The following is a 12,684-nucleotide window of genomic DNA, read 5'->3' on the forward strand; positions in this document are numbered from 1 at the left end:
GGGAAACATTTCTGTATTCATATTGTTCTCTTTTCTGTTTTCTTCTATAATACAATCCAGTGACATTATTAGGCTACACAGAATAGTTGTAAAGTCTCTGGTTGCCATGTGAAATCTGAAAGTTTTTTAGTTTGTTGATCTTTTACAGTCTTCGAGTGTGGAACAGATCAACAAAACAGCAATCTTTCTTTCAGAAAGACGCTCAAAAGATTTTTTTTCAACTGGAGCCACTTTATTATAATTCAGCATCATGTCATTTTCTTAGCTTTGCAAAAGGCACAGTGCCTAACATTTTGAAATGTTAGTATTGCTTTGCTGAAAGATTTATTTTTAAACATATGATTGTCAGGAAGATAGAATGTTTATGAGTAATATGCACAGGGAAAACAAAAACAATTGGAAAATGGAACACCTTTGTATTTGCAAAGTCCAACAATTCAGAAGGAAGAGAGGTATTTTGAAGAGAACATTGGAATTAATTGCCCTGGCATCTTGTTCTGGCAATGTCTGTAGACACCGCTGCAACCTGACAGATTAATTGGCAGCACACACTAGCCTGTTGCAATCCTGGGTTCACAGATAGTTCTGTGTATGTGAATGACGGACGGGCTGTTAGGAAGGTTGGGTAAACAGTCCAGACAGGAACACAAACCACTGACCATGTATCGTATCAATCCAGGCTGACCCTTTCCTAAGGCCTGAATAAGTTCAATCTTAAGTTTTCCCTTTTTTCCCCTGTGTCTGCTTCTCAAAACACTACATTTTAAGACAGAAAGTTGCCCATGTCTCTGCACTTCGAGTTCAGGCAGGAAGTAGAGTAAAACAATTATTATACTGCGCAAGACCGTGTATCATCTAGACTTCCAGTCCAGCTTTGCAGTCCCAGGGACATAGGGAATTGAAGTATTCTTCAGATGTGCATCCAGTTTTATTATGCTCAACTAAAGTAATCTTTTCAACACTATGGACTTAGTTCATCGCTAGATAATAAGCATGTTTTAAAAAAAACTTGAGAGTCTGCTGTACTGCTTCCAAAAAAGATAGTATTATGTATTTTTGAATAACTGACTCGGTAAACTGTTGTGAATTAATTGTTATACAGCTTCCCTGTCAGCCCTTTAAATTACCCGCAAACTTTGCATTTACAGTACTGAATGATTTTCCTGATGCAAATCCTGACATCTTTCCCATGTAGGACAAAACGACACTGGAGACCCTGACTCAGCAACTGGCAGTAAAACAGAGTGAAGACGGGAAGTTTAGCCACGCAATGATGGATTTCAACATGAGTGGAGATTCTGATGGTCAGTACAAATGGCTTCTCCTTGTTTCTAGTGTTGTGTGTATGTATCTTTGTCATCTTGAGGACACCCAAGTGTTTGAGAGGTCTGTGAGGGGTTAGTGATATGTGGCTATAGCAGGAAAAAGTGATTCATCTTCTGGTGTTTTAAGTCTGTGGAGGTGATTTTTAGCCTTCTCTTTTCTATGCTCTACATCTCAGGGAGGAAACAAAAATACATTTCTGATGGTGAAAATGAATTAAAGAAGCAAGTAGGTGTGGGATGAGATCACACAGGAAGTCCGTGAATTACAGACTTGGTCATCTTCAGATGGTGCACACTGCTTCTGTAGGAACTTGTCTGGGTTTGATGAAACAAGCTTAATGTTCTTTTCTTTCTCTGCCATTGCTTGTGTTGTTATGGAGAGGTAGGCATTAAAACAGACAGTTCAAATGTCCACTTGGTAGCCAGAGACTTGATTAAGAGGAAACACCTGATGTTGCTTTATAGCACACCATTGACATCACATTCTGTAAACAAGAAAAGAAGAAAGTAAAAAGAGAATCTACATTGATAAGTGTTGATTTTAAGTTATTAAGTGGTAAAAGATGTTTTCAAAAAGCAGTCTAATGCTTTATGTTGAAAAAAAATGGAACACTTCATCAAGTCTGTGTTATATGATGCTGAGTCAATAGAAAAACTACAAATTAGACATTATACATTATATATTTGCTACTGCTTCAAGTAAAAGAAACAGCACTAATGCATTGAGAACATTGACTCATTTAATGCACAGCACTTCACTTATGCTACTCATGGCAGAGGCAGCTGTATAATGAAACACAAGTTGGGAGTGATTTTCTTTCTCCTTTTAGGAAGTGCAGGAGTTTCAGAATCAAGAATCTATCGGGAATCCCGAGGGCGTGGCAGTAATGAGCCCCATATCAAGCGCCCAATGAATGCGTTCATGGTGTGGGCTAAAGATGAACGGAGGAAGATCCTTCAAGCCTTCCCTGACATGCACAACTCCAATATCAGCAAGATACTAGGTAAGTTTGACATCATTTATTTTTCTTGTCACAAAACTCAGCACTTTTGATGGAATAAAGCGGGGCACCTGACACACAACTGAATAACTATCTTTAGGTTGTCTGTTTAGCTTCTTGGCTACTGCATCAAGGACAGCAGCTGTACAAGCTGCCACCATGCTGCCCAGTCCGGTATATTGACCGTAACCTGAAGTGCTCTTGTATCTTTGTAGTTACTCAGGTTGTGGTGTGGATTTTGGTGCAAAAATGTGAGCTAAAGGATTCATTTTATTAAGCTGTTGAACAAGCACAGAATGACTGCTGTCATGTATTTGCCCATGTATTTCACATAACTAGAAGCACACCACACTATTTGATTTGTGCCTTAGCACTGTCTGTTCAAAGCAGTGGACATAGGGAAAAGATCCTAAAATACATCCTTTTATTTTATACCCTAACAGTTTTAAATTATTCTTATTTTGTTCCTGTTACATTAAAGTTTCACTTAGCGCAAGATCTCTATCACAAGCTGCTTTTATTCTAAATATTCTGAGAAGAATCCTGAAATCTAAAAAAAAATATCAGAATCCATATCCTCTAGCCTACCAAATTTCATGCCATAGTCTTCAAAATTTTTCAGTTCTTACTTAAATTCCCAGGACTACATTCTGTCTGAAGTTACTCTTGTTTGAGACCTGAATGATACAGAAGATGAACAAATGGAGATTTTTGAGGCCAGTGGATTACTCTTCTGCAGAAAAAAATAAATAAATATCTGTGATCAACCCAGAGATGTAGAGTTTTTACTGATATAAACTGTGTTACAGAATATAAGCATACATCCTGCCAGTGGGTGAAAGCTTAACTAGGGACCTTGATTAGCTGGGCTGCAAATCTGGCAGACTTTGCAGACAACAAGAGACATGTAACGTAATGGTAATGGCATCATTAACCAGGTGCAGGACTGGTAAATATGCTGAGCTTAGTCTGGTCAAAGATTTGATGTTCAGCTTGATTAGGGTGGTGTTACAAGAAGTTAGCAGAATGCAAGTGGAAATTAGATAAAATTGCTTGGAGAGGCAGAATGCATTGGCTGTGGATGGCAGACATGATGAAATTAACCCATGATTAAAAGGGTAGTACATGATGATTAGATTAGTTTTAGGAGCAGGATTTGAAGGGTAAATTGTTTATGTTGATGTTAAAATAGCCATATACTGGTTAAAAGGGATTATACTGGTTACAGGTGTATGATGTGATTAGGCTGAGAACAGGGCAGTAATGGTTTTGGTCTGTTTCTAAATTGAGAGAGGGCCTGGTTAAACCTGTTTTTAAATAATCAGCTTCAGAAATCTACAAGATCATTCTGAATGGCCCTTTTCATATAGAAAGTACAAAGAGAGCTTGATGTTTTCCCTCTTAACTGATTGTTTTGGATAACAACCTCCGACAGCACGCTGCTAATTCATTCTGCTTAAAACAGGCGTTTGAGCTGGGCTGACATTTTACGCAGTCTCTGGGGATCCTGGTTGACATTTTAAAGGGCTTCTAAGCATTTTATAATACCCTAAAATCTGGTTTTAATAAGCCATTCTGCTGAAATTGTTAACATAAGGAATCACCTTTTACTATTTGGCGCTAGATCAGGGAGATATGGGGACATCTTTTTCTGATTAGATATACAGTAGTTGGAGTAAAATGTGCAAATTCATTACAGATCCTGTTGAGGTGACAGACAGTATAGCTGACTCCAAACTCTTTACTGTTTTGCTGTCAGATATGGGGAAAAGCAAGGTTTAAAGTCGGAAGAAATGATGTTTCTATTTCCTTCCAGCATCACTGTTTGATTTTTTTTTTTTATTCCTCCTCTGCAATAAAGAGGGATGCCCAATGCCTTCTTCCCTGGCAGGAATGTTGCAAAGGTCTTTCCTCAATTGCAAAAGGCCAGTCTTTTGAAGTCAGCGGGGAGCTCTCTGTTAACTAGCGTAGGGTGAGCAGACAGAAACTTACAGTTCAGACAAGTACTAGGGGCTCTTTATTAGAACTCTGCCATTTTTCCTTACCGTTTTTTAAGCAGTGCTGTTGCTGTTGAGGTCAGAGAGTTTGCTGTCACTGCGAATGGCTTAGATGGGTTTTCACCCATTGAGGGTCATTTTCATAGTAAAATGAGAGGAGAAGCCCTTCCCAGCGCTCGCATTCTCTGGGGATTATGTTTGACACTGTGGTATTATGTTTTGAGCATAAAAATTAGATACATGGATTTGTCACTAAATTCATCTGTGCATACGTTTGTCATCCATCTGTTCATTGCAACTTAAACTTGTGGATAATGATTTTTTTTTAGTAAATTGTTTAAAAGAAGTGCTAAAACGGGTCTGCTGGACCCTATTAATTTAATAATGCATTGTTTAGATATTTTTGTAAATATTTTAATTAATTTCACTGAGAAATTTACATAAGGAGATTAGAAGGAAATTAGGACCTTCAGAAATCTTTTCATGGATGTTCATGTGTGTGAATGCAGACATATATACATACCTATAATGCGTACACCGTTGTATACATGCTTGTGTATATACCTGTATTTTTTAAATGTAAAATCAGCCTGCTGCAGATACCCAGATTGAAAGATGTCATAGACTAAAAATTAGGCAGTGTTACAAGCAGCTGAAAATTCTTGCTGGAGAAACATGGCTTGAAATCGGCAGTCGGCAGAGCTATGAGCCCCACTGAAGCACAGGCATGTGTGCAGAGATGGGTGTCTGTCTGTCTGTACTGCCGATCCCTGCTCAGCTGGCTTGCTGTCCTCACTGTCACCAGAAATGCCTCACATGGGCACGGCTCTGAACTGCCCTAGCTTGTGCTGATGCTGCAAAGTCTAGTGATTTTATCGTTTATTTTCTAAACACTTCAGGCACCAGATCGGGGAGTACTGTGTGAGAATCCTACTCGTCGTTATGTGTGTGTGTAGGGAGGGGACGGGCTCTTGTTTTCATACTCACAGAGAAAAGCCTTGCATACTTGACCCACTCGGAGCTTTCCAACACAGATGGTGAGCAGAAAGCTCACCAACGAGTGTAAATCTTCCCTTAAAAAGAAACATTTTTTCAAGATTCTTCAATTACACCTTATCTGGGCTTGGGCTGGCACTTGGCATAGGCTCCTGTGCCTGCATGTGTGTGTTTATTGACATATAAAAAACTGCACATGAATGTATTACAGATATATTTTGTCCAAACAAGGTACTTTCAACCAGTTTAGTGTGCTGATTGATGATCCTTATTCATACCTTAGCCTACAAATGCAAGGCTTAGAGTAATAGATCCTTCAGAATTTCAAAAGTTTCATTAAGACCAGTTAGAGAGCTTGCATGTTGCATATTAGTAAGGAAACAAGCTCAAGTGTAAAAATCTAGAGTTTATCATCAGAAAATATGCCCATTATCACATTTATTTTGACATCGCTGTTTGTTTAATTATTTATGATACTTCAAAACACACTAGTAAATGATATTAAATGTATTTTGTAAAAACAATAAAATCAGAGTAAGAGGAGATATCCCTGCAGAAGGCAGCTATTAAAAATTTGCTAGGAAGAGAGGTGAGACTGCCAGGATTTTTGTTGTATTGAGTTTGCAGCTTAGGAAGGAAAAACATAATGAGTGACATTTATGTATAAATATTGTATGTGTAACTGCATGTACAAATATTATGCATCAAAATTTCAATTTTTATGGCCCTGATCCTGCAAAGACTTATGTGTTTGCCTAACTGCACCCACTATTTACAGAACTTTTCACGTGAGGGGTAGGAATCTGTCTGCTCAGGTCTGAGTGTAGGATTGCAGCGAGGTAGCACAGTGAAACAAGAATTATGCTGGCACAGAAAAAAAAAAAAATCACAATTTTGCAACTACTGATTTTAATTTCTATCTTTCTCTATGTCAGTCTCAAAATATACCTGACGATTAATCAGCCCCTGAGCTTCAGGTCCCCTCACAGTATGCAAAGCAAATGTCAAGATTTGTTTAAGATCTGTGAGGTTTTCAGCTTTGTTATTCATAAATAAAAGCTGTTTCATCGACAGGAACTGGGGCTGGAGTTGTTTTTTTAAGGCACCAGGGCTGCAGCGTGTTTGTGGTTAGAGGGCTTTACTAAAATTCATTATTTTCTTCATATGCTAAGAAGCCAGTTTGCAGATGTCCAAGAGGCAGAATTTCAAAGTAGACATCTTCCTATAAAGAGCTATGTAAGCTTTGCCCTTAATTTTTGACATCATTCAATCCTATCTATACTTCTATCTTGTGCGCTAATCCAGCATAAATGGGTTTTCAGTGTTTTGGCAGTCTCCATGTGTTTATCACTGTGTCATTTAGCCCAAAATCTAAGAGGCAGTACAAGTGGAAAGTTGGTGTCACTTTTTCTAGTCACTTCCTCTGCCAGAAAAAACATGGGATAATTTCTCTGCAGGAGACAAAGCTGCTGACCGCGATTCTGTAGGCAGAGTTTGGCTGCCCCATGTAACACAGTGCCGTGTCAGGGATGTTCATACTGAGCTTCTGGATTTGTATGGCATACGGTTAGCTGAAACGATGAACTGTCGCTCATTCCAGAACTAGCTGGGGAATCTCTGTGTCTTATATGTAAAAAACCTCCACTGGAATGTTTGCTAAGAAAGGACTATCCACTGCTCCTCCTCCAAACAAAGACGCCATGATTTCCCACCACTTGTCACCAGGTGTGATGCCAGCCTGGGTCACTGCCAGACTGCCAGCCCTTTAGTCCAGAAGCTCAAACTGCAGCTTGAAATACAGATTCAAAGAATGATGGGGAAAATGGGTGTGTCGGTGGTCTGAAGGGGTCTTTCTGGAGGGAACCAAACCATCTTCTTCCATGGGAAGGGATAGCTGTGCTTTGTATATTGAGAGTCTTGGGGGCACAGTGAGCTAAGACAGACCTGACTAAGAGCATGAGCTAAATGCGGTATGAATAACCATGAGAAATGAAGAACAAGAGGAAGTCAATATGACATATGACATTGTGGGCCCATTAAATTGAGAAACTATTCAAACTTTTTTTTTTTTCCCAACAGGAAGGTGGTCTATTTTCCAGTAAAATTTTCCTTCTGTGCCACATGTTTCACAGCTTGGACCATTCCTGTTCTTTGAAATATATCTTACCCTAAAGCACTTCTGTAGTCCAAGGAAAAATAAAATAGAATAGCTAATTCAAGAAATTTTACTTTCTGTTCCCATACTATGTCTTTTAAGCAATATTAGTTTGTAATTTTCAGGAGGTATTTGAAAAAAATTATGCAGTCTTCATTATTTCCGTAGCTCAAATATCCACATTAGCATAGGCAGAATGTCAGAAACTGGGCTGCCAGCAATCAAGCCATAGTGCAGCTCTGTGGAGAGGTGTTCCAGTATTCCAGTGCTCTTCCCTTCATGACACATACTAAATTCTTTGTTAAGTTAGAGCTGGCAGTGCTCACCGGGACTTGGTCTTGGAGTTAACACCCTGCTGAGACATATGGGATAGCTTATAGCTGTTAAAGGCATTGCTTCAGGGTCTTTGCAGGTTCATGTGCCCAGCAGCATACTATTTATGATCAATTCAGATTCTGCTTTTCACAAACGTAGCAGCTAGAAAGATGTTATTTGTTATGAAAGACTGAGCTGTTAGACATGCAAGTATCCAGAGTAGATCCAGCCATAGTGCAGTGTGGCAATCAAATCACAGCAACTGGGAATGCTGCCTCCCCTGTAACAGGAGGGGAAAGCTGTGGCCAAAGGAAGCTCTCAGCAGAGTAGACTTGACATACCTAGGGGGTTTCTCACAGTTCACTAACATACACTGCTCAGTTTTCTAGTAAGTGTCATGGATTGCTCATTATCAGGATGATGCTTTTATTGATTACCTGGAAAAAAAAAAAAAAAACATAATAATGTAATAATGGAGAAAAGTTTCCATAAAATAGTGAAAGCTTCCAGTATCATCTCTTTCTGCCTCATGGCCATACTCAAGAGGTTTACAAGTGAAATGCAAACAAGACCTGACCCTTGTCTGGAAGCTCTGACAGATTCCCAGCCCAAAGCGATATGACCGTCGGTATCTTGTTCCAAGTGACCTACTTGCTTCTCTGCCTTTCAGTGCTTGTGAGTGAGCAGAACCTCATTTCTTGTTCTTTTTTTTTTTTGTGACAGGATCTCGCTGGAAAGCTATGACAAACCTAGAGAAGCAGCCATACTACGAGGAACAGGCCCGACTCAGCAAACAGCACCTGGAGAAGTACCCAGACTACAAATACAAGCCAAGGCCGAAGCGTACCTGCCTTGTAGATGGCAAAAAACTACGCATTGGCGAGTACAAGGCTATCATGCGCAACAGACGTCAGGAGATGAGGCAGTATTTTAATGTTGGGTATGGAACTTTTAAAAACTACCATTTGTTTCATTAAAAACAAAAAACAAAAAAACATTTTCAGGGAGAATTCTTAATTCACTGTGGTAAATGATATATTTTATTGGCAAGGACATTATATATTGGTAATGGAATGTGAAGCTTATACTTTCAAACAGTGTGTTCCAGGAGGAAGTTAGGCAGCTAGGGATTTTTTGTTGGCTCTGCTATATGTTCATCTCACAGCTTCAGCCAACTGTCTCATTTCCACCCTGATCATGCAAAAGAAAAAAAAAAAAAGAAGCTTAAGAGTTTCCAATGAAATGTAAGTTTTCTAATAAAATCTTGTAAATATTACTTTATTGTGGGGCCTCAGAGGTTGTATCTGAATAAATCTGTGGTAGTGCCTATTGATCCAAAAGCCAAAAATACTAGTTTGCATTCAGTATGATCTGTGACAAGTGGTCTGTAAAAGGACTGCTGAACATACTGAACTTCAGCTGGAATACAGACTTGGCTCACTTAATTCGTATCAGAAATGAAGTTGCATCCATTGTCCATGGCATGTATCATACTAGGAAGTAGACGTCTTCCAATTCAGTAAGCTAAATGCTTTATGCTGAGTATAAATTTCAAGAAGACTGGTTCTGATAAACACTTAATAGATCAGTTTGATCAGCTTGATATGATCAGGCTGAAATCTGTCTGGAAAACTCACGTGTCTTTTCCTTCTGCAAATGCTCCTTGGTTTTGGTTAAAGCAGATTAAAAGAATCAGAAATGTTCTGTAATATTTCTGTAATCACTACAGAAATTGGTAAAAAAATAATAATTTCTTTAAAAAAAGGAAAAGCAGCAAAAACAAAACAAGCCTCACAAATAATGGAATTTATGTTCTGTTTCATCTCAGGATGAATTTGGAATCATATTAACTGAACTGAGTTGCACATCTCCCTAGTTAATGACTAAAAGTAGCAATAAAGGAGAGAATATCTGTCCAGCAACTGTTAAGTGTCATCAGACTGTGTTTTAAACAGCTACAGTGTGCATTGTTATAATAAGCCGCTCAGCAGAGAAATTTGAGCTGCTTAACCCTGTAGTGCTGGCAGGTCCAGTGATCCCAATGGTAAGCACTGAAACAAACACAGGGAAGTCAGCCAACATTTGGCATCAAGAGATTAAAAAAAGAGGAGGGGTGCTTTCTGGAAAAAGAATAGGTGCAGCAGAGCCCCCAAAACACTGCTTATCTGGTTAACATGCATGCTTCATCATGGGAAAAAAATTAACCTTGTAACGCTCCGCATATTATTTAGCTTTCCAAACAAGGCTGACATTGAAATCAAGACACTTCTGGAGATAATTTGTACTGAGGCAATTAGAGCACAGAATCTGGGGTGAAATCTTTGTAGGAGCTACTGACAAAGCGGCCAGTGACCGCAGTGGGGTCAGTGTTTTATGCTGGGAGTCCCAGCACTGCAGCTGCATTCCTGGTTTTGGTTCCTAATCTGCCGCATCGCCCTGTGCAGGTCATTTGGGGCTGATCTTCTGAACACAAATCCAGCTCCTAATTGCGCCCAAAAGTAAGTGATGGGGTTTTTTAAGAGCTCTGGCTGTGCAAGCTGCTGGGACATCCTGAAAACCTGCCTGAAAACAGCACAATGGGAAGGACTGAGCATTTTTTGCAACTCTTGTACTTAATGCTTTCATGTCTTAATGACCTCATCTTTAATGGTGGTGTGGTAAACTCACCTCATCCTCCAGAGTGGACATACTATAGAAGTGGAAAAATGCTATTCTTAAATTATTTAATATTTGGAAAGCACTCTGAAAAGCACCATTTAAGTGCAAAGTATTCCTATTGTTAAATATTAAAAGCAATTTAAGTGTGCTGAATCTTGTTACAGAAATGCTGACTCCAGAAAACAAAGCCTTCCTATTGAATTAAGAATAAAATGCAAATCAGATCTGCTACCTTCTTTAAGAGCTGTGTCTTCAGCTGAGACAACTTAAACTTGTTTCAGGAACAGGGAAATAACGATTGTACTGACAGCGGCCTCGCTTGAATGGCAGGCAGGAAGTAACTGAAAACACAGCTAGCAATTCCAAACAAATGTAAAGCTCTTTGGCTGAGGAGAGTCTTTCAGGATCACTGTACTGTGCAGGGCTTACTGTACAGCCAGGGCACAGCCAGGCAGGGGAACAGGGAAAGGTTTCATTCTTAATTATGAATGTTCATCTCAAGAGACTCTGCCCTGTCTCCTGTGGCAAGGCTTTTCAGTACAGATGGACACACTGCTGATGACATTACAATGTGCAGCATGTACTGAAGAGTATTACTGCAATGGAATTACTTCATGCAGCAAGGAAACAAAAGGAGCATGAATTTTAAACCCCTAGGCTTGTTGGGACCCTGAAGCTTCTCAGGGAAACAAACACTGGTATAACACAGCTAGTGTTCTTGCTGCAAAGGGAATTTCTGTGGCCTGGAATAATTCGTCTTTCATTGCTGCAGACAGGTTTCCAAGGCTTAGATGCTATATAAAGGCATCTTATAGAGGATTTGCTCAAATGCTCATGTTGCTCACTTGCTTTTTATTTATTTTTAAATAATGCATGCTTCCATTTTAAGTTGGGCTTTTCCCAGTTTTATCCACCCTGCTTCAAAGTTTCTGTTTTTCATCAGTGTCACTCACTTTGGAAACCATCACCTTCCAATGGGAGGCTGTTAGCGATCATCCTGTAAACCCATGTTGGCCCTGGAATGCCCACTGCCCTTCTCCTTAATAAGGGCCAGGTCCATGTATTAGCATGGAGTACTCTCTCAGAGAGGCCTTTGCTTTCTCCTTTTCCAATGTTAGTTCCCTTTGCTTTACAGACTACCCAGCTTTAGCTTCATTTCTCCTGTTAGTAAATTTTTAGTTCCAGTCCTGTCAGCTTGGAATTGTTTAAGAAGATTTTCAAAATACAAATTTTTTGAGGTAGTCCACAATTAAAAGGGTGCTTGCTTCTTTTTGGCAGCTCAGTAAAGAAATTTGCATCACAGGCAGGCAAGCTGAAGCTGTGTGGTTCAGGTGCAACTGCAGAAGTTTACAAAGGTTGAATTTCCTCAGCAGTGAAGTTGGTTTGGGCTCAGTGTTTGTATCAAGGGCATCATTTGGTGAATCTGGAGTGTTGATACCTGAGTTGTCATATATGGGCCATCCAGAAGCTCCCTCTGAATGCCCAAGAGCATGTGCTAATGGGTTTGCCAAGCACTGTCATACTTGCTCTCTTTCTGCTTCTTCCAGTATTCAGGCTTCCTCTTCCTTCTTCTGCATTGCAGGCAACAAGCACAGATTCCCATTGCCACCGCAGGTGTCGTTTACCCAGGAGCCATCGCCATGGCAGGAATGCCTTCCCCACACCTGCCCTCAGAGCACTCAAGTGTGTCCAGCAGCCCCGAGCCCGGGATGCCTGTCATCCAGAGCACTTACGGCATCAAAGGTGAGGAGCCCCATATCAAGGAAGAGATGCAGACCGATGACGTCAATGGAGAAATCTACGATGAGTATGATGAGGAAGAGGACGACCCCGATGTGGACTATGGCAGTGACAGTGAAAATCACATTGCGGGGCAAGCCAACTGATCAGGGTCCAAATATCACATGACCTGCAGGACTTCAAGGAGAAAAGAAAAAATAAATAAAGCCCCATCTGGTTTATCCTTACCAGTGGCCAAGCACATTAACTTTCTCATACACTGACTGTTACTTTAACTGTTAGTCTTAACTAGTTGGGACATCAGCTGACTAATAGACATCAGCCTGCATCAGAAGAAAAAAGGCTCAGAAGAAAGGAAACAAAGACAACGACAACAACAACAGAATAATATAAGCTATGGGTAAAATAATGCCAGTAATTCAGCTGCTATACCCAAGCACTGAAGTCTTACCCGTCGACCTTTTATTATTATTATTTTTTTTTCAAATAAACTTTAT

The 12,684-nt window shown here is 39.9% G+C and overlaps 1 protein-coding gene across 16 annotated transcripts in view; it reads left to right on the plus strand.

The window, feature by feature from the left end:
- Positions 1–12,414, plus strand: part of SOX5 (SRY-box transcription factor 5) — a 632,328-nt gene extending 619,914 nt beyond the window's left edge. For all 16 annotated transcript variants that reach the window (XM_090146153.1, XM_090146149.1, XM_090146142.1 and 13 more), the window contains 4 exons: positions 1,196–1,304; positions 2,156–2,329; positions 8,513–8,729; positions 12,030–12,414. In XM_090146153.1, coding sequence (XP_090002279.1) covers positions 1,196–1,304; positions 2,156–2,329; positions 8,513–8,729; positions 12,030–12,333 — 804 coding nt within the window. In that variant the 3' untranslated portion in view covers positions 12,334–12,414. The remainder of the gene's footprint in view (positions 1–1,195; positions 1,305–2,155; positions 2,330–8,512; positions 8,730–12,029) is intronic.
- Positions 12,415–12,684: the final 270 nt, after the last annotated feature.

The sequence above is a fragment of the Phasianus colchicus genome, chromosome 1 (assembly GCF_987193195.1).
Source record: "Phasianus colchicus chromosome 1, bPhaCol1.hap1.1, whole genome shotgun sequence".
Taxonomy (NCBI): Eukaryota; Metazoa; Chordata; class Aves; order Galliformes; family Phasianidae; genus Phasianus; species Phasianus colchicus.